Genomic DNA, 23,625 nt, shown 5'->3' on the forward strand with positions numbered 1-23,625 from the left:
ACATAATTCAGAAAAATCAACATATACTAATACACATGGGAAAAAAACAAATTCATAAATTTGAATTTCATGACTCCAAAATACAATAATAAACAATATTTGATATGACGAATATGATAAATATTGGTCATCAAATCTTTTCTAACGGATCCACTAAATTTCAGGTTAATCAGAATTTTTCAATTAAATTTAGAAAAAATAGCATATAGTTTAAGCCCTATGATTTAAGTTTCAAATCAAATGCCGTACTTATCAAATTTTTAAATATTGATTTTGATACATGATTATGACATAACATATTATATATATATATATATATAAAATAAAGAGATGATTATTGATTTTATTTTCTTATTTTTATTGTTTGGGAAGAAGATTCTTTCTACCATGTTAGAGAATTTTAATACGTAATACCAAAGTCCTTATTATATTTAATTGATTGTATGATTGCATGTAATTTGATGACCGCCACGTATCTCTGTTCTATTATTATTCGACTAGGTAATTTACTCGCGCTTCGCGTAGGTATAAATGATTTTTCTAAGCTTTTGAACAACCTTTTCAATAATCGACTGTTATAAGAAAAAAAATTTAGTAGATTTTAAAAACATTTCAACAAAAATTAAATGATTTAACATTATCACATATCTCAAGAATTGTAAATATATAATGAATGATTAAAAATATCTTCATATCTAATCATTTTTATCTTTTACATAATTTATCATAATATATGTTTGATGATATAAGTGTCTTGTTAAAATTTAGTGATGTTTTTATGTAGCGATTAAACATCATTTTTTTCTATTTTTTGTACATGAAAAATACAGAATCAGATAATTTTATTGTTAGAATAACTCCTTGTGAAAAAAAAATTATGTGAAAGTTTTCGATAATCAATATTAGTTATAAATAAGTTAAGACCGTTAAAAATGTACACCACAAAAACATAAATAAATTTTTTTGGAGACAATCTACTTGTCTTAGGTCAAACGTTCACCACTTTTCGTTATTGTTACTTTCTTACTCTACAAATATTTATAGAAGGAGAAAAATAAATTTGAAACAATAGCAAAATAATATTGTTGACCTTTTAGAAATTCATTCTTCATTAAATTGTTGCTCTGAAGGCCCTTCTAGATGCTTCATCAATGCAACTTTACGACTTTTTCAGAAATATGTATGTATAATTGTTGCATTATGAAAGTACAAGTAGATCAAAATGTTGGATTCTAGACTTACGTTAAATAAATATTCTTGAACATTAAAAAACTAAAAATGAGTATAACCTAGATAACTCAAACGCTCAGCAATGACTTGGGACATGAATGACAACAAATCTATGTTAATAGACATATCTTTTGTAGCTTAAGATATTACTTTTATTTAGAGCAGGTTTTGTTTCATATCCTTCAAATTAAGCTTGCCAAAAATAGTCATAGCTCACAACAAAAATATTTAGAAGAGCCGAATGTGAAGGAAAAAAGAAAAACATTAAAAGGGCGAAAGTTTTGTCCAAGTGAGATCAAGTACATAACGAAAAATAATCAATACAATTTTAAGGAGACAACAAAACAACGAGAAAAAACTTACATCAAAAGGGAATAAACTATGAGATATTCAATGATGATAACAAATTATTCTAACCAGAAAAGTTCTCATGTTTTGAAATAACATACCTCAAAAAATTGATTAACATTTCAATCAACTTTCAATTCTTAACGTACTAATAATATCCGATGATAAAATTTAGTAAAAATAGATAACAACAACATAAAACCCCAAAAATATGGGCATGCAAAGTTATTAACCGTCAAAGGTTTTTATAAAGAACACAAAATCTCATCCTTGTATGTGAAGGAATGACGTTGGTGGTGGAGAAATTAGAGATTTGTAAGGGCTTTTTTTTTATTGTACCTTCAACAATTCCAGTAGAGAAAACTTGCCTGAATACTCAATTAACGTTTGTTATTTAATTTGTACTAACAAATACGTATAACAATAATTTTTCAGAAACATAAACAACAAAGTTTAAAGAATGTACTAAAAAATAACAATTAATAATATAAGCATAAATTAATGACGGTAAAAAACATACCAGGATCTGTAACAATAGAATGAAACACAATGGAAAAAATCGATCCCACTGAATGCACAGTGCCCCTTAAGGAAATTATTCCCCTCTAGTACCCGAGGTTTAAAGGAATTGATCCTCTCATGATAGAACAATTTTATTCACCAGTGTATTGATACAAAAACAATGGTGTCAGTGAGTCATTCAACAGGAGCAAAGTACACAAATATTTAATTGTTCAGAAGAATAAGAAGAAGAAGAAATTCAAAATTTTTGTTGTTTTAAAATGAGAGGAAATTCTTCTATTTATAGACAACAAAGGGTAGTCATGTGAACAAATGTTTTTGGGTCTTATTAGAAGTATCACAACTCATTGGAAAAGTTACAACTTTTCATAAAAGTCACAACTTTTCATAAAAATCACAACTTTTCATGAAAGGGAAATGCTAGTTTTGGAAATAAAATAAATTAAAAGAGAATCCTTGTTTGTGGTGGCGCCACGTAGGCAAGTCTAGGGTTCTCTTTATATATATATGATATGATACGTATAATCTACTTACTCGACTAATTTAAATTCGAACTATATAATTTTTTATAAGACGTAAAACGCTTTCGTGTGAATATCCAACTTTAAAAAACTATTTAAAATTTAGTCAATATCGACAACTTCAATCTTGGCTTTCGTAGGATTCATTTTTTTAAATCTTTTTCTTTAAATAACGATCCTCCAAACAACTATTTATATTTTATGCACTTCTATATATATATATTACTATATAAGAAATGTGAATAAGCAAGCAACACTCCGTTAACATGCTTGCTTGCTTATTCACATTTCAAACAAAATTGGCCCACTCTTATTTATTTGCAATTGTATTTCTTATATAGTACTCCTAGTACATATTTTTACATAGCAAAAAATATTGGGGCCCACTTGAATCTTATATAGTAATACATATTTTTACATAGCAAAAAATATTGGAGCCACTTGAATACTGTCCATTTTCCTTGCAATTGTGGACTCAGTGAATATTTGCAATTTATTCCATTTGTTCATTTTAAATTTATATGCCTTTTAAATTATTAATATAACTATTTCATTGCAATATTCATATTAATTGATGTATAATTACATATTTTAAAAAATAATTTGAAATCAATAATTAATGTTGAGGATAAAATATGAAAAAAAAAAAACCTTGATATGCTAACTATGTGATTTCAAGTAAATATTAGTCCTGAAAATTTAATTATTTATTTATTACTTATTTCTATTTTAATATTCCAGCTTCTATCTTACATAAAATAATATGGAGTATAATTTTTTATAATTTATACATATATTAATTATGCATGTTTCTTATTTTACATTATAAAAAAATCATGCTAAATAAGTACTGCCTAAAATGTAGTAAATATACTTATGATTTAAATTTAAACTTTTGGTTTAATTATCCAAAATTCTATCATATTTTATTATTATTAATTAAGTAATACATTTGCTTATTATTTCTCGATCTTTTTATCCATAAATTTCCTTTAATTTCTAATGTTAATGTTAGATCGTTGATATTATAAGTAGGAAAAAATTATAAATATCATAAATAAAAATTACGAATTTCAAATAATAGTGATTAGGCCCGTGCAGAGCACAGGCTACCTATTTCTAGTATATATATAATGTTAAGCTATGAAGTTCAAACATGACCTTTTCTATTATATAAAAAAAAAAATGTTAACCATTGCCAAGTACATATACATGGGACAATTTACCTACCCTTTCATAATTCCATTTTATTTTGTGCATTTTAGTGGATTTTTTTTATATTTTTTTTTACTTAAAAAATAAAAATTCTCTTGGTGTGGGTGATGATAGAGAAGGATAAACATCCAAAAAAAAATAGGTATCTTTGAGCCTCCAATATATATAATTTGTTTGCACATGAAGAATATATAACTATATATGAGAATTTCTTTTATGAATTGGAGTATGAACAATAATTTGAATAATGAACAAAACTCCAAATTCTTTATGTGACCACAAGATTTTAATATTTTAATAGACCTTGCTGATAATGACAAATTAAAACCAATTGAATAAAAAAAATGAAATTTTGTTAGTATTAAAATTTTATAATCGCTAATTTTATAAGTATAATGAGTTTAATACTAAAAAAATTGAAGATCGATTTTATTCATTTTGAATCTTGAATATGCCTTTTACTATTAAATATATAAAAATGTGTATATTTGCGAGTATTCTATGAAGCTCTTCGGCTCTTTTTGTTTCTCATCCAGCGTGTGATACTCATTTTAGGAATAACTTAATTACATTCGAGGCGAGAAAATCGAAAATCCCACTTTGAAGGTAATCAAAGCTCTTTTTATGAAATACGATTTAATTATGAAACCTCTTATTAGAAATAAAAAAAGTACTTATCATTCCACGACACTACACCTACCTGCCAATAGATGATGATTGAGGATGTAGTGTTTTCTACTAGTACTATACTACTACTCTCATTTTACAATATTCTCAATATTTTTCTATAATATTTGAATGAATATCAATCATACAAAAGCCACATAATTTAGTATCTGGCCTACCTTAAATCAAATAATTGATGAAATTTCTGGAGATTTTATTTTATATTAAAGTTAGCCAACGTGGACATATGAGCAATCACAAAAATAAATAAATTAAATTTTGGTGTTGCCATCTCATATGAAACTATTTTTGGCCTTTGTAATGGACAAATTATAGAAAAGGACGTGTACAATTTTTAATTGTAGTGAAATATTTTAAATAAAATAATACTGTATTCCCCGTTAGAGTTAATAACTTTTTAATTTCTAAATAAGAGGATATAAAAGTCGATGATTAAGGTGGACGATTAGTAGATAATCGAGTGTTATTTAGTTTTATTTATTACTGTTGTTGTTATTACTCTCCTACTATCATATTTCATATTGCTTCAGCTGTCGTGTCATTTCAATTATTGGCTTATTGCTATTGTTCTCTTATCTTTTACTTGATTTTGATACTTTGTTCTTGATCCGAGAGTTTATTAAAAACAATCTCTCTATCTTTATAAAAGTAAGAACAAGACTTCGTACACACATCATCCTCTTTAGACCTTGCTGAATATGATATTGTTGTCACAATAGAGAGCCCACAATAATTTAGTTGTGTAAGTTAGTTTGCATTTTAAAATAATAATCCAAAAATGATAGCTGTTGTGGATAAGTCATAAGAAATTAGTATATAATTTGAGATGAAGAACAAGTATAAAAGCACAAAACATAACAATGATGTAATACATGGACCAGAACCTTAAATAGATGTTATAGAAGAATAATTGTTAGGTAAAGAGTTCTTTTCTTTCCTTTTTTTTGTTTTCCATCCGGTTGGTATTTGATATTCACATTAAAGCTTGATTAATTTAAATTTACAGTGCATAATCGGTAAAGAGTTCTTTTCTATAGTACTATCATTTTCCTTTCCTATTCTTTGCTATTATTTCCTTTACCATCTTTACATGTAGACTACCACTCTCTTCTCCTTTATTTTTAGCACGACTTCTTTATTATTACTGTAGTTACTTTTCATACTTGATTTTAAGATACGTTATTTGAGTCGAGGTTCTATCGAAATCTACCTCTACATACATCTTGACAAAATAGGAGTAAAACTATGTACTCTACTTATGAGATTACGCACTTTCTCCCCTTGTAGTCCCCATTTTCTTCATTTTTCTATTTGATGTTTTGTCCATATTGTTTACCAAGAAACATCTTCTTTTATCATGTCACAACATACTTTGGTTAGATTCTAAAAGAAAATTATACATGCTTAATCTTCTTTTTTTCAATGTTTTTTTTCTCTACGAGACGAAACTATGATGAGTGAAAGTGTTAAAAAGAAACTTTTATAGACTTAAAATCACATGTAAAGAACTTGTCTCGAAAGTGCTACATCTTTTTTTTCATTTTCTTGAAATCAATGTAGACTTTACTAAAGATAAGACATAATGAATGAAAGAAATTTATATAGGTGATATATCGGAATTGAAAATTTAGTCTCACATTGGTTTTGGACATTGTTATTCTAAGAATATTTTAATGGCAAATACATGAACTTACAATACTATTACTATTATAACTTTATACATATTTATCTTGATTTTTACTAATATTTTTATTATGACATGAGTTGAAAGCTCAACTAAAAAACATGATCAGTGATGATTTATACAATCTCGAATCTTGTTTTGGATTGAGGCATAGCTTAAAGACTGCCAAAGAGAAAAGTTGCATACAATAGACCCTTGTAGTCTGACCTGCACCAGCGACTAAGGGAAAGAGAAAATAGAGGTATTCCACAAAGCTCAATAATACTTGATCCCAAAAAAATAAAAAAAATTTAAAAAAATATTACAAACAGCACCACTTAATTATAAATATAAATCTTAAGCATGAACAAAGCTGTTCAACAAAACTCTCCAATAATAAATTGCAAACCACCAAAAGATTAAACTCTTGATCCAATGTCCTTTGGTTTAGCACCCAAACAAACCTCAAATACATGTGAATGAAATATCTATGGCCAATATGTGAACTTAAAAACAGTACCAGAACCAAAAGCATCCCCTCGGTGGAATAGTCGAGTTGCATGCAAGCTGGCCTAGGATACAACCGTTTAAAAAATGAAAACAAGAGCAGAGCCAAGTAGGTCTCTTGATGGCAATTGGCAAACCCCAAATGTTATATTCCTTTTTGTATAGGTTACAACATAATGTATACACCCTTTAATTAACAAAATACATGACTTCAATGAACACAAACTCGGATACACTGATCAAATCAAAGAATCAACCTGACTGCTGATTTCCAATCGAAAAAAAAACAAACTTCAAGCAGGCATCACATAATCGAAAAAATAAAACTACCAAGAGCTATGGTCATTGAGAGAAGCAAACGAAAAAATGCTACATACACAATCCAGGCAATATGTACCTATAAAAGTAGGTTGCCCTGGCAAGAAACATGGGAACGAATGTCGAGAATTGCAACAAGAAGATACCGAGAGGCCATTTGGTTTCTCCGATGCAGGGTCTAGAAGAGATCGGTTTTCCTTTTGTGCATATCTTGTTTCCATTTAGGCAACTTGTAGAATGCTTCTTTTTTCATACCAAGTACAGACATGAATTCTTCATCCGATAGATAGGCCTGGAAGAGACGATCATAAAAGAAAGATGGAGCTCAACAATGTTGTAGGATTTAAAAGTAGGCATAATACATAAACACACACTCAAACTTGACCTCAGCTGACAAGTAAACACTCCAATTTCAAGTATGCACATCTAGACACCTCAACTCATCTCCACACTCCACAGTGTCAGTTGAACACCAACTCACAAAATGATTATCTAGACGCCTCCGCAATTTCTGTGTCACGTTAGCATCAGGTGTCCATGAGATATAGTAGGGACGAGTTGGAGTGTTTAGTTGTCAGTTGAGACCAAGTTGAATGTTTGATTATGCATTATGCCTTAAAAAGTACTCAGTATTTATTGTATTAGCACAAAGAATTTTTGGCTTCTGATTTGACCGACTTTATGGATTTGTTAGAATCATTTGCTATGTAATATGTATGGGGTAGTTACATCATATGAGGAATGCCAAAGAATGGTTGAGCTACAAACCTCTCGCCGCTTAAAATCAATCCCGGTGACAGGGTTGTCAGATTTAGCCTTCAGCTGTTCATAACTAAATATAGCTTGACCACTTTCATTTCCACCCTCGTCCTGCTCTGGTTCTGACCCATTAGTCTCAGCGGGCTCAACAATCTCCTTAGGTTCTGAAACTTTTTCGGAATCTTGGACCTCAGCAGTAGAAAGATCACTTTCTGCTTTGGTGGAAAAGTAAACATTGAGGTATGTCAAACCACTTAAAGAGCTGAACTTAAAGGTAATTTTAAGTAGAATGATTCGATTTTCCATAGAAACAGTCAACTTTCACTTTTCATGCAGCCAAAACTTCCCTCAATAACATCAACTGATAGCATAAGCACAATAATTTATGTAATGCATGCACAAGCACTTAAAATATGAATTAAAAGCACAAGATTAAGAGAAAAAAAGAGATTTTGAAGTTGGCACAAGATCTGTTGATACAATAATCGCAACTCACAAATGGAGAATGCACCAAAAGCTAATAGCAAGAGGAAGAGCAAAACAGATTTTAATACCAGCAGGGCCAGAGTCTACTGATCGAACAGGAGAGCTTCTGCTTGATCGGACAGGTGAGCTTCTGTTTGATTGGACAGGAGAACCACTCTCACTCGACTGCTTTTTCTCAGCTGTAAGAACGTTAGATAATGCAGCTATTGCAGCTGCTCTTTGTGAAGAAGCCTGACTTGCTCCAGCAGGCCTCGGTGCAGAACCAGATTTTGGGGGAGATGGGGAACTGAAAGCCGAGTTTAAAGCAGCTAAGGCTGAAGCCCTTTGGGTTGGCCCACCTGCCCCATTTGACCTTTGCTGATTCTGAAATATAGAGCAGGCTATTAGCACATTGAAATTTTTTTGAACATCTGAGATTTATCGCATTCCACATTTGATTGATAATGACAGAGTCAACCGTTAACAACTACTGCTTAATAACCATGATATCTACACGGAATATTTTACTTTTGTACATTCTCTTAATCTGTAACATTTTGATACCTAAATATCCATTTAATTCTTTGGCAATTGTGGTTCCTTCTCCTATTCCACGTTCTTTTTTTTAATATCATCTTCTTTTAGTTTTTCTATTTACCCACCCCAAAGGGGAGAGGGAGGGGGAGGGGGGGCTCTATATTATGATACTAAAGGAAACCCACACAGAGATATGACACTTGCCAAACTGAAAAGATTTTCTTCATTCTACAATGGCCAGCTTAGACAGGAAAAAGTAGTCACATATGCTATACATTGGTCTCTGAAAGGAATCATAAATTACATGATTAACAGATTTCAGTAGTCTTAAGATTACAGAAATGAGAAAACATTTGCAAATACGAAAAAAATTGAGCATAAACCCATCATTGCTTAAATGAAATCAAGAAATTACCTCTGAAGCATGACCAACCCCAAAGAGTAGCATAACCTTCTTCTGGAATGAGTTTCCATGGGCCTGGTTAAATAGGAAGGTTAGTGCAATATACAGAATATAGAACTTTTAGAGGTGAGAAAAACAACGTAGGATAATTGACGAATCAATAAGTTACAACCACAAATATTGTGGAATACCAGAATTACAGTTAAAATGACTAATTAAAAATTTCACCCTCAAGGAAAGTAACTTTGCCTTCAACAGTGAGAAAGAAGAAGCTTCAATATGTTTGTTTAGTCCCTACTTCAAAGCTATTGTCTGAGATCTTCTCTAAGAGAGATCATTCAGTATCTTGTACAAGATGGTTTATGATAACTGCATGATTTTGGTTTAAGGATCAGAAACAGGTATCCAAATATGTCGTCAGTTTGTCGTTACCCGTTGGTCAAAAACATATATACAAATACTGCAGGTGTAGTCATCATCAAAGCTGAAATGGTAATTGAGTTCAGCCGGCAAATACAATACTGTACAACTTATCAGTTCCATGTAAAATTGCACCTCATCTCCCCATCCTCTCCGAAATCATAAAAGAAATGTATAAATAAAGGATGACTAATGGAACTCTACTATGGCATCAACATAGTGTCTACGAGTTCATGCCAGTAGGACTCATAATGACAAGGAGACGAGAGGTTTAAGTCACGTACACTGGCTTTTGCAGGATCCCATGAGAAAAATGTTGTAAAGAAGCAAGGTTCATTTCCTTCTGTGATTTTATAGAGTGGAACATTTGGTGATAATCCTTCCAAAGATGCAGCCATCTCCACATATTTCTGTAATCATATAATGGATTAAAATGTAAATTAAAAAACATGCTTCCATAATTGTAAATGCCTATGATAGACTTGTGCATTACCTGTCCAATTTCAAAAGCACTCTGCTTTTCTTTAGAGTCTGCTGACTGACCAACCCAAACAAACACTTCAGAATGTGTGTCGAGTAGTAAGACATCCTCGGTCAATAAATCATCTTGAGCAAAGTTGTAGATTTCTTCAACCTATCAATTGAGTAGAGAACAAATTAAAAAAACACAGTAAAAGGGCGGAGCAGAAAGTGAGAAATGTTAGATTTATAGTATAGAACATTACCTCAAATTTTCCTGGATATCAATGTGATAACATGCAAATCATTAAAAAGATCGTTAGCAGATGAAAGCAAATAAAAAATCAAAAGAATTATAGAATAATGGACATACCTTTATTAAATGAATAAGCAAACAAGTGGGGATCCCTGGAGACTTCTGGAGCCACTTTCTTGCTGGTATAACTTTGTTTTCCTCCAAGGGCAAACCAGAAAGCGGAGCTCTCTGTTCCTTCTTTAGTGTGTTTCACTGTTGCTCCTGGCTGAAGTTGCATAAAAGATACATTAGTCCAATGCAGGACACACTAAGACACACATGACGCATATCGGTTGGGGATATCTTCTTTACAATTTCAGAGTGGATGTCAATATGCATGTGGATGCTTAAACTACACAACCGGTAAAACGCACAAATCAAAGCTATGCCCTATCTGCTACAAGATAGAAATCATAAAAGTCTGAGATTAATATACACAAAACTAAGTGAGGAAATTTCAGTCTTTTGTGATTGCAACGGAAAGTCAGTGGCAAGAACAATCATATGAAATTTGAGGTTGGCAACCACTTTCTTGATTATTTCAATATTCATTCCAGGTAAAAATGAAAAGCTGAAACACTAGTCAAAACCAATGAAGATGAAGAGGTGTCCATGCAATCATTTCTAGCTATAATGCTGTATATTTTGCTAAAATTTCACCACCGTGGTTGTACATCTTAACAGACAACTGCAATTTGATCAAGGTAGGTTTATGAAATTCACTGTATCATCTCCCAAGTAGTGCAGTTTAAGATGGTTTAGCTTTCGTACAAAGTGCATTTAAAATCGTCCTACAGCATCAAAGTTAAAGAAATCACGTTTCATGCATACAGAGACATTTATTTATGACTAATGAAAATAGAATGCATCCTTCATCAAGCACAAACATAATGATACTATCATACAAGCAGTCAACCACAACCAGTCACACAAGGTGAACTCAAATATAACATGTATATATTTTAATTACATCACTTAATATAATCTTTGGGAACTCTCATAAACTCAGTGGGATCTGCTCGAGACATTTGCCAAGAAAATATTACCAAAATTTTAAGCAGGATAAAACATGACATTTTGTCCAATTAGAGTAGATTATCACCCTCCATGCTAGCACTCAAAATGATGAGAATTGCCAGATACAACTTCAAGCAACTTTCACCATAAAAAACTCACATTTGCTGTAGACAACTATATACTTTATTTTCATTATTATTTATTCTATATCTAGAGGAACTCACAATAAACTCAGTGGGGATCTGCCTATGAGAAAAGAAACTTGAATTCCCCACAAGTCTTTGAATATTTCAAAGCAAAACCGTAAGCAATTTCTCCCAGAGTACTTAAAAGATTGAGCCCTTCTAGTTATAAAGAGAATGATGGGAAAAAGGTGAGAAGTCTTTCCAGTTTCAATAAACATCTCACCTTCAAGAATTCTGCAACCTTTGCTGCTAATTGCTGCTGCTCATAAGAACTCTGGTTACCATGCCAACTGAATAATGAAGAGCCAGATTGCAGAAGAAAACACTCATTAGAGTTCAGTGAACTTGGCACCTGACAGTTTCAAAACAGAAAAAAATAAAAATAAGCAATCCCCGTAGAAAATTTTATTTTTGTAAGTTCACAGTAATTTGTATACTAAGAGAACTGCAACTTTAACTAATCAGAGAATACAGTCATCGACAAAGCCAGACAAGTTGTCTGAATTAGAATTAATGAGCTCTCATCATTACCAACACAATCAAGTATAATTCAATGATATCATAACTGCAAAAACTACAAAAGATCTACATAGTAGATGTCAACGATTGAAAATAAGGCTTAGTAGCTGTACTACACTAATATTCAGTCTGATGTTTGTAAAGAGTTCTTTGTTCTGGTTTGAGAACATAAATGTCCATGTAAGAATCATTCTGGCATTACTGGTTCCTTTTACAGATTAAAAAAAAAAGATACTTAACATCCAAGAGGATAACTGTGAGATCAAGAGAACCACTAGTTGTAGAAAATTCGAAAATTTGCCCTTAAAAACATTATTTAGTATTGAAGCAAAATAAGCTCGAGAACAACGGGGTGGATACTGAGGACTAATACCAGATCTCAACTAGTTTGGGATTGAAGCATTTGATTAAAAACATGTTAATCTTTATCCCGATATCTAGCAGGCCGAAAGAAGTCCTAATAATTTCTCATCAGAATATATTATAAAACCAATCCCACAAAAAGGAGCATAACTCAGGTTCCCTTCTCCCAAACTTTTGCTACTACTATAATGCATGCAAAGGACATGTTTGACAAAAGCAAAAGACATACATCACTATATAAGGTAGTAAAAACCCCACACTGAGTCAGCAGATAGAAAAAGAGGTGTTACGACTAGAAGAAAGATTATATCAACCTAGAGAGTAGCTACTCGTCTATCTAAAAACAGGTTCGCACATCATATGAAGTAACATCAACAAGAACAGTACATAGGAGAACAGGTACTGTAGGAACAAAGGATATTATCTGCTTCAAATACTAAAACAATTAAGATAATCTGCAACCTTATTAAACCAAAAGAAGAAGAAGAAAGCTGAAGGTCCATAAGCTTACAGCATCCACTTGAACCGCTTTGTTATTATGCACAGAAGTTCCAGAAAACCGAATAAGTGCAATTGAATCAGCAGTATAGGTTTCATCATTCAAGCCTTTGTCAGCAATATAGTTTTTGTAGCCAGAGCTCAAACCACCCTGAGGAAAATCAAAATTCATCAGGGCTATTGACGATGTAAATCAAGTACTGTAGCAACAGCACCCTGTATTATGCTGTATGAAGAGGTACCTTAAGGACCAACATGGGCTGGAAGATTGCAACAAACTGTGGAGGTTCTTTCCCTTGAAACACCCGACCCTGGACAATGTTAAGTGTCGAATTAAAACCTTACCAACTTTAGAGAGAGAGAACCAATATGTGACAAGTAATACCAGCACAGGTCTTCCTTTTAGTGAATTGCACATTGTGCTGGCCAATCGAGCAGCTGTGATTTGGTCCTCCTGTATCAAGACGCAACTTTATCACATATGGAAACTGGATAAGTCCTTCAGACTCATTACCTATCTCCAACAAAGCAGAAAGATGGTACACAAACTAAGAAAGGGTACTAGATGAAAGCCATGGCTGGTTTTTTTAGTTTCTTCAATTCTACTTTGATCCCTTCCCCTGGTGGAGAAGATCAGAATCTCCAACCATTTCAAACTAAAACCAAATAGTATTATTGCAGTAAATTACTTATTCCTTGAAGTGACATTCTTACTACATACCTCACTTAAAAGCACTTTATCTATTATTAAGATCGCATCTACCTCACTCTAACGTAATAAATCATTTTTTAGGTAAGACCTCCTTTTATAACAATCTCCATGCTGGCCAAATTAAAGAACAGTTCACAAGTACAGACATATGAGAATCATTTACACAATTGAAGTTCTATGTACCATTACATTTTTTGGTTTTGTTTCCTTTGCATTACATTTTTTGGTTTTGTTTCCTTTGCATTACATTTAGTGGTTTCATTTCCTTTTTTCACCAGGTCCATGAAGGGCTAGCTCACAAGCAAGTTAAGATAAATGAAAACTATAATTCTCAGATGCATGGCATATCAACTTAATTATCAAAAAATTATGGGGAAAAATGCATGGACACTTGAATTGCAGTGACAATCCACATTACCTCAATACTATCCTTTCCAATCCACCAACATAGATAGTAATCGTCTCTCCTTTCATGAGAGTGGTAGTTGTAGAGAACCACATAGCAATCTCCACTGTAGAATTTACCAATATCTTCTTTTGGGACAGGTGTCTTTGCACTACCATTTATGCACCATACCTAATAAATCTCATATCTTTAGTAAAACAAGCTGGCTATATCAACACACATTGTTGAAGAAACGGAAATAACGGTGCTGATCAGACCTCTAATTTTCCACCCTCTTCAAGCAACGGAGGCACTTCCTCAATTACAGGAACACTTTTGCTGGCACCTTTGACGCCAGCACCTTGCTGCTTCAGCAAAGCTGTAAAGATGCGACAACTTAGAACTACTGGCAACAAACAACATTACACTTCACAAGTAGAGAAAAAATATACCTGCTACTTTTCCTCTTCCCTCTTCAGGGGCAGGTGCAGATCCTGATGGCCAAGAGTCAAAGTTGGACTTGAATGAATGGGTTTCATAACCTTGAATAACCCGGGTTACACGCGTTGCCTTGGGTCTATTTTCAGAGACAAGATATTCCTGGGGATATCACAAGCCATATTTAGCCACTAAAAATCATATCAAATAACTAGCATGTGGACCAAACAATTCTACCTCTGCAGTTTGAATGGCAGCTTTCCTCTCCTCCAATTGAGTGACACGGCCAATCCAAACAAACACCTCAGCACCGCAATCCAAAAGATAGCATTTATTGTTTTCCAAGCTAGACTTTGAAAGTTCACCATCTACAGGACTGACTTGACCATCAGTGATGCTGCAAAATGAGGAAGCAATCAGCTTCAGCACCAACACCAGCAAAAGGTTGATATAAAAAATTCAGTGATGAGAAAGTAGCAAGCATAAGGGCATTGCAATTGACATAGAAATGGAAAACATGAGAGAATTAATTAGAGCGATTCAGTGTAAGGATCTTCTACCATTAAGAAGTCATATTCAGCAGTTCAAGGTCAATCAAGGATGTTAAATAATTTTGATATGCATCATCATAAACCATATATAGAACTTGACACTGAATACACGACATGCACCTGACGAAACAAAATTCCAAATATCCCATCATGCATCTTCATTTCTTTGCTTATTTTTCCGGCCAATATTTATGTACTCACTACTCCCAAGTCCAAAACATTCAAGCTCCTCTCAGACATTCCACCATTACATCCCTTCCACCCCCCACAAAATCCCAACAAAACAACCTCTTCAATATCTTCCAACAGGGATATTCTCTAAGAGATGTCCAGCTATGATTGCAAGCAGCACCATGCAAGAATACATCAACCATAAATTTGACTACGCTCATCAATGAAAGTGATTCAGTTTTCACATGCACATGAGGTGATAAGGGATGCAAATCAGAAAGGAAATTCCTCCAATGTCCAATGTCATCCCCAGTCTTCAAGGCCTGAACACAAGACACATCTCTCAAATTTTATCTTCTTTCTTTTCTTTTTTGTGCCCAACAACATAAACCAAGATCAAGGAGATGTGGTGCTAGTGATTTTTCTTTTGATAACTATTATCCCAAATTCGACCATTAACCAGCTAGCTTTGATCACTCCAAATATGTAAGAACCAATTGAATTTGAACGCAAATGATCTCATCTCATAGTTCTTTCACTTCATCCGGTTTGTAATCAGCCCCGAGGATCCAGGCTAGGTATATACTACTTCTATAGTATGACTAATCTTTACCTCTTAGCATCATTGAAAAATCTAAAACCATTTCCCTCAAATAAGAACAAATATAATATCAGTAAGAGACAACAATCCAGAACATGCTAAATCTAACAAGATAAATTCATAAATAGTTTGCTCCTAAATCAACTATGGATCACTCAAGGAACTCAAAGCTCTCCTGCTCCTCGACAGACTAATTTCACAGGTTGCTGCTACCTCCTACCACCACGAGTATCACGTAACTTTGTCCACTAAGGGTTGGATAGATTGGAATAAATCACCTAGTATTTTTGTTCCTGCTGGGATTTGAACTTGAGACCTCATGGGTCTCAACGCACCTCATTGACCACTAAGCCACACCCACACATGTTGAGTGCAGAACTAAAAATTGTCCTTTGCCCCCCCNCCCCCCCCCCCCCCCCCCCAAAAAAAAAAAAATGGGACTCAAGGTTGCCAATATGAATTACTAACAAGTAACAATTTAGTCACCAACCTAATAACAAACATAAGATAAAAGGAGGCAACAATACCTGCTAAGTTTAGGAGGTGTCTTCTCGGGAACAATATCATCTTCAGTAATAACCTTTTTGCTAATTGGAGCAAATCCACCAAACAAAACCCAGAATGATCCAGAATCAGACTCAGCTTGCAAATTTCCATCATCTGAGATATACATAAGAAAAGTAAGGAGGAGTAGTCAAACTCAGAGTTATTTCGCAAAAATTTAGGGAAGTAACAAAAGAGTGATATGTTTGACACCACACATGACAGATAAACATACATATTGAATCTATCCAACCCAATCTGCATGGTATTGACATCATAATGATAGATTATTCCCCCTTTAGCTTTCTAAGTTTTAATGTGTGTTCCCTATCTTGGTTGATCAGATCTTTTTCATGGATGTAAGCAGTTTAGTTCCACCTATTAGTTGAATCAAATGATTCTCTCCCACAATATCTATTAGCAAAGATATAAAAAATTACTCTCTCCCACAAGAAGAAGCATTCACGTAAAAAAAAATCGCCCAAATTTATTAATCACATCTTTTGCACATTTTGAAATATTTTATTCATTGTTCTCATGAATCAAATCAATTGCGGCACACATAATATGCTTAAAAGCATAGAAGCATTCCATGGAGAACACTATCTGAAAACTTTCCACCAAAGGTTTTAAGCATAATATCTAGGAACACATTTTTTTTTATAAGCATAGTATCTCGGAACACATTTGAGAAAACTTTCAAATATTATATAAAAATAGTACTTGCTCCATCCATCCCGATATCAGCGTCCTACTTTGATTTTGATGGTCAAATTAACAAAAGTTAAGAATGATATTAGGCAGTTACTTTTCATATGAAAGTACACTTGAAATCTAAGTTGCTCGGACTCTCCAAATATGTTGCTGCACACGTGTCGAATCCTCCAAAAATAAACTACTTTTGAAGGATCCGACACTCACCTGGGGACATTTTTGAAGAGTCCGAGCAACATAGCTTGAAATGCTACCAAATGCTTAAGTATTAGTTGCAAGATATAGAAACAAAATATACCAGAACTAAGCGCAGATAACCCTTTCACCAATCAGATTCAAACAACACCAGTTAAATTAAGATAAAGAGAGTGCAGAAATATATTCAACTTGATCCACTTCTCGTATAATTTTCCATGGGTTTTACGTACCAACAATTGCAACATCACATGTCCCCTCATGATATTTTTCCTTCAAAAACTGAATAACTTCCAATGATTTGGCCCTTTCTTGGATATTGGAGTTTGCACCATTGAATTGATATATCTTGTCTTTAGTGTCCAGAATGAACACATCATCATGATTTAGAGAGGACCGGGAGAATGGAACCTGACAATATTTTCAACTCGGTTATAATCAATTCAACCACAATTCAAATAAACTACGTCAGTCCTGAGGATCTCACACACAAGTTGTTAAGACGTACCTGCTTCATCCTTACTACTCGTTTACCCTTGCAAATATACAGCCTTGTTTCAAATTCTTCCTCCTCTGGTTTCTTGAACCCAGATGCAACACCACCCTCCAGAGGTATAATACATGGTTTAAAGTATGACAAAAATTTGTCAGTTTCGTGACCTTGGACTTCTCGATACTGTACTGCTCGCCCTCCAAGGACCACATCAAGTTCCACTGTTTTGATAGCTGCAGTTCCAGCTTCATCCTAACAAAGCATCCACTTTAAAAAACAGAAAAATAACATAAGCTAAATCTATAAGGAAGAATGAAACTGAGTTCATACCTGACTAGTATCCTTTCCAAGCCAGAAATGTATATCATACAAATAAGCACCACCCTTTCCTGAAGTTGTCTGAAATATAAATGCAAACATTCCGTAAAGATAGCACAGTGTAAAATAAACCAAAAACTTATATATCAATATATGTACCTGCAAGATGATGTATGAATCTCCGGAGTAAAATTTACCATAATCAGATTTTGGCAAAGGAACTGGTTGGAAATCCTCAATTCTCCAAATTTCAGTCCCTCTAGATAAAGTTAAGTTGAAACTGAACTTCAAAATTTCCGAGCAGACCAAGTTTAACTTATAAATAATTAAGATAAAATTACAAGAACTACTAAACAGTTAGACCGCAACTAAACACCTTACAGCTTCCTGTAAATTGTACGAATTCAAGAAATACCAACGAACCAAACTCAGTTAAGGATACACTCTTTGACCTGCACCCTGAAATGCCGGATCCAAAGTTTTCACAGAGCTAGACATTGTGCAAAGTCCTCCTTGTTACCACTTCTTTCAACAAAGGGAACTGGAATGCTGAAGCTCCTAACCTCAGCTATCTCAATATTCTCAGTTCTCACAAAACCAACTGTACAATGGAAAATGAGAGTAATAAGTATTAGTGGAATATAGACCAAATTGAAAATGCAACAAAATTAGGAAATAAATTCATGTTTACAGTAACACATCAGAATGAAATCTTCATAAGAACAAATCAATCCTCAAACAGAAAGTTCTTCACATTGAAGCCATGATACAGTTTCTTCAACTTCCCAATGTTTGTTCCACAAAACTTATTTAGAAGCTAGAAATCATACTACAAGTACTACTACTACTACTACGTGTCAATCCCACACAAGTTGGAATCAGCATTATGAATCCTCACCGACCAAGTTTTTTCCCGTTTAAGCTCAAATCATGTCATCACCATACCAAAAGAATAAAAGAGAAATAAATTATATATAAATAAATCTATGATAAGGTCAAATATCCTACAAAAGCAATAAGCTCAAAATCAACATACTAACAAGACCAAAACCTTTTCTCAACTAATAGAGATCTATATCTTCCATTATAACCAATCTTTAGCTAAGTCGGCATTTATTTCTAGAAATTGCAAGTCGTTTGAGACAACGTCCTTCCATGTGATTTTAGATCTACCTCATCCCCTTGAAATCAAAATACTCTTTTTCCACTCGTTGGGCATTCACCACTTCTTAGTATAGCATTGAATAGCTTGGTTAGTTATTATACTCCAACCTCTCCAAAACACTTCCATACCCATGTGGGAATACTATTTTGCCAACACGCTTTTCTAGTCCTCATATTTCTCATTCAATTTAACCATAGAGAAGTGAAGTGAGGAGTACTCTTGTATATAAGGTTTCAATACAACCCATGTATTGTCTTGTGATACAATACAAAGTTACCAAGTTAAAAAAAAAAGGTCCTCATATTTCTCATGGCATCATTTACCCCTGTCGGCCTAATTCTACAAGTGTAACTACAGTTTCTATCGTGCACAGATGTGTGGAGGTCCAAAATGTTATTCTTTTGGTTCGAGTTGAACAAGTGATCAACTCTCTATCTCTAGTTGACCTATCTACTATCAACACTTGGTGAGAATCATCTTCAATACACTTCCCCATGTTTAAATCCTTATCCTTTTTATCAATCAATCATGCTAGTTTAAACGTGTCTTTCTCCCCTTCTCGTGTCCCTAACTTTTGGTACAAGCCATCTTGAGCTTCCCCTCGAGCTTTACTCATAGCCTTCTTAGTTTTCCTTTGGCTCTCTTATACTCTTTAACAGTTCCTCCGTCTTCTGCTTTTGGTAACTTCCTATAGAACTCTCTGTTTGAAATAATCCTAACAGTAAATCCATCACCAACATTAATTCACTACAAATTCCAAACAATTGAGAAACCAGTAAAAGAAATACAACAAACATCCTCAATTAACATATCTTCCTCTATGCTCATTGAACCAGCTATGCTCTGAATGAGACAAAGTATCGAGGATGCAGAGAAGCATTGTCACATCAGCAACATTGCATGCTTATTAACTGAACTGCCCTATATCCCAATCTAAGCAACTACTAGTAGACCTTGATCCCAAGCTAAGCTGGGATCAGCTACATGAATCCTCAATAGCCATTCCGCTCCATTCAAAAACTCAATAATCAGTTCATCAACACAAATTAGGGATTCACTGAAACTAAAAAGACTCATGAAAAACATCTAAATTCCTCGTACATAACATACACCAGAAAGTAATGATCTTTTGTAAGATCACCTAATAATCAAACATACTCATCCAAAATTCACACATTTTAACCAAAAAAAAGTGAAATGACCATTCTCCTAAACCCCATTTGACAAATTTAAACAAAAGAGTTCATATGTAATCACCCAATAGAATGAACAGATCAAACAAAATTCAGCATATCAATTAATCAAATTCCTCAATACCTCAAAACTAAACTAAAGCACAGATCTTTACTCATCTGATTATTCAAAAGCAACAACAACAAAACAATTAGATCAAAATAAACACATCACATCAATTCAATTCACAAAAACAAGATCTGGGCAAGGACAATCAAAAAACCCCAAATGATCAAAAACCCTCAAAATGATTGAGAAAACACACCTATTCCTCCTCTACAGAGAGATCTATGCAGCAAAACTCTCCCTCCACAGAGAAGAAAAACCAAAAGGGTATTCAAAACACAGAAGAAAAAGGGGTTATGCAAAGCTGGCCAAATATGAAAAAGGGGTACACCAAAAAGGAAGTGAATAATTGGAGTAATGGGGTTCCAAGATTGTATATTTTGGACCTCCCCTTTTCTCCCTTTGCCTGGAAAATGATTGTGCTGTAATTATTTTTTTCAATTTTTGATATTCTCTTTTTTTTGCAGATATACAGAGAGACACTATATATACGAAAATCAAGAACAAAAAGAGGAAGAAATTCAGATAAATTTATATATTTTTATGAAGATAGGTGTAGAGAGAGAAACTGTGGAAGAAGAAGATATTGAAATGATGAAAAAAATTGAGTCTTTGACAGATGAAGAAGGGAGGCACCGGCCATTCTTGTTTTCTTTTTTGGCTACTTTCTTTTTTAGTTTTTTTTTTTTTTTTGGTAAATTAGGGTTTAATCGAGACTTTGGAGAAATGGTAAAGTTGTTATTACGTAATTTATATTTATCTTATTTGAGTCATAACATTAGCGAAATACTTTTGTCGAGATTACGTTGACTACATTACACTTCTAGGTGTAGGACTATTTTCTTGAGCATGAAGGAAATACGACGAAGCATAGATAGTTACACTTCTTGTTCTGTTGTTGGTGATTTTTTGTGTGTTGTTATTCGTTTATATTAATATGTTGAAGCTATATTCATATGATCTATAAGTCATAGATTTGAGTCGTGAAATCAATCATTGATATTTGCGACAGAGCAGATTGTCTATATTATATTCTTTTGGGACAAAGGATGTGGCCCTTTTCCGAATTTTGAAAATGGATTTTGGAGCAACGAAGAAATTATATTTGTGAGGCGTATAAATAATGTATTAAAATCATTTATTGATGTTTGTGTTAAAGTAAATTATCTACGTGACATATCTTGAGTGTGATCCTTCTCGAAATATGCATTAACACAAAATGCTTGTGTCTAAGATAATGTTCTGATAAGCTTATGTACGTCTTAAGTACTATTTTTCTAAATACTTATTTATTACGTGAATATAAGTATGAAATAACTCTATTCAACAATATTTTCTTCCCTTTTTTTTTTTTTTTGTCATAGAACATTTTTCAAGAAAAGTAATATTAAGAAAATAAAAATCATTATATGGTCTAGTCAAAAATTATGTTCAACATTGTGAAGTCAAATGCAATTTTGAATTGTCTTCTCACTCAAAAATCAAATTTAAACTAAACATTTTTAAAAAATAGTCTTCCTGGCTTGGCATGATTTTAAAGGGAAAAAAAATCAAATGAGGAAAATTATATTTGAATTTCTTTATTAAGATCAATTCAAGAATTATAATTCCTAGTTGGAGTAATTAGGTCAGCAACATCCTTCAAGGTTTTTTCCAATTTCTTTCTTATACTCTCTTTTAAATATAGTAAATATATTATCACAATAATAATAATATATTGGGATAAGGGTCTGAAAAATATCCCAACTTTAGTCGGATTTGTTGTTGCGATACTAAACTTTCATGAGGATCTATTACCTCCTTAGACTATTTAATACCATATTTTTTACCCTTTGAACTATTTAATAGTGTATTTTAAAGGTATATATGTGCCCACGTGGACACATTACTATTTATAATTTTGCATTATTTTTTATGTTCATGTGGGCAAATGTATATGTTTAAAATAAGGTATTAAATAGTCTAGGGGGTAATAGGTCCTCATGAAAGTTTAGTATCGCAATAGCAAATCCGACCAAAGTTGGGTATTTTTCAGACTCCTATCCTTAATATATTCAATATAATTTCATATATAAAATCTAAAGAGGATAAAGTGTACATATATATATTACCTTATGAGGATATGAAGATTTTTTTCAATTGATCATCGACTGTAGAAGAGATGGAAAAAAAGTAACAATAACAAAATAATAAGATAAACGAAGTGAAAGAAACAATCAAGTAATACTCAAGATCAATGATTAAGCAAATATGAAAATAATACTAAAAACAATCAGGTAAAATACCAAAGATTAATGAATAAGCAAAAGTAAAAATAATATTAATACTCATGATATGATAAAGATATACGCTCGACAACTTTCTCCTCTCCTAATATTCAACCTTCACACTCATCAATCAAGGTACGTGTTATCGGTAAATTGAAGTAGAGTCATATCCTACTTAAACACCACGATTTTTTAGGTCTACCTCTCCATTTCTTCAGGGCCACCATGGTCAGCCTTCACTTCCTTACTACGGCATCTGCACATGTTTGAACCATCACAGTCTCCTTTTTTCACATAGTCACTCTCATCTTGTCATTCCAAATCTTATCTCTCCTGATATGCCCACACATCCATCTCATAATTCTCATTTTTGCTAGACCAATACTCCTTCTCATACAACATAGTTGGCCTAACCACCACTCTATAGAACTTACCTTTAAGTCTTGATGACACATTTTCATCATATAAAATAACTGATACAAATCTCCATTTCATCTCACTCCAATATGATGTGTGATATATTAACATCAATCAGCTCATTGCTTTGGATTACTGACCGCATATACTTAAATATATTTGTTAAAAAGAAAAAAAAAACATAAATATAATATAATTAAACAAAAATCATCTGAAAATTCAAATTTACAAAATATGTTTTGGATTTGATTTATGAAAATTGATTGGGAAAAAAAAAAACACAAAAACATGGCTGGTTTATGTCATTTTCTCTTTTTCCCTAAAATGAAATAGGAACTCTATCAATGTCACAAACATGCTTTTTCTTCACTCCAAAAATTAAATAAATTGGTCTTCCACATGGTGCTTTCATGTGAATTTTGTTT

General features: G+C 32.9%; 1 protein-coding gene and 1 long non-coding RNA gene across 3 annotated transcripts; one reads left to right on the forward strand and one right to left on the reverse strand.

Moving 5' to 3' along the window:
- Nucleotides 1-6,821: 6,821 nt before the first annotated feature.
- LOC125854964 (villin-2) lies at nucleotides 6,822-18,653 on the reverse strand. 2 transcript variants are annotated; one of them, XM_049534576.1, is made up of 22 exons: nucleotides 18,495-18,653; nucleotides 18,212-18,311; nucleotides 18,065-18,133; nucleotides 17,750-17,986; nucleotides 17,475-17,652; nucleotides 16,317-16,449; nucleotides 14,704-14,863; nucleotides 14,481-14,628; nucleotides 14,307-14,407; nucleotides 14,062-14,220; nucleotides 13,317-13,385; nucleotides 13,174-13,242; nucleotides 12,945-13,082; nucleotides 11,775-11,903; nucleotides 10,428-10,575; nucleotides 10,321-10,331; nucleotides 10,089-10,229; nucleotides 9,880-10,005; nucleotides 9,188-9,250; nucleotides 8,325-8,619; nucleotides 7,780-7,982; nucleotides 6,822-7,303 (listed from the first exon to the last, which is right to left on the reverse strand). In XM_049534576.1, the coding sequence occupies exons 1-22, from the start codon at nucleotides 18,548-18,550 to the stop codon at nucleotides 7,190-7,192; spliced, it is 2,847 nt and encodes a 948-aa protein (XP_049390533.1). In that variant the 5' UTR covers nucleotides 18,551-18,653; the 3' UTR covers nucleotides 6,822-7,189. The 2 variants fall into 2 exon arrangements, with proteins under 2 accessions (XP_049390533.1, XP_049390532.1); XM_049534575.1 differs by having other exon boundaries at nucleotides 7,780-7,985.
- LOC125854966 (uncharacterized) lies at nucleotides 18,495-20,865 on the forward strand. Its single transcript, XR_007445438.1, has 2 exons — nucleotides 18,495-18,637; nucleotides 20,707-20,865. It is a non-coding gene; the product is annotated as an uncharacterized LOC125854966 (long non-coding RNA).
- The last annotated feature ends 2,760 nt before the right edge of the window (nucleotides 20,866-23,625 follow it).

This window comes from Solanum stenotomum, chromosome 2 (assembly GCF_019186545.1).
Source record: "Solanum stenotomum isolate F172 chromosome 2, ASM1918654v1, whole genome shotgun sequence".
In the NCBI taxonomy this organism is placed as follows: Eukaryota; Viridiplantae; Streptophyta; class Magnoliopsida; order Solanales; family Solanaceae; genus Solanum; species Solanum stenotomum.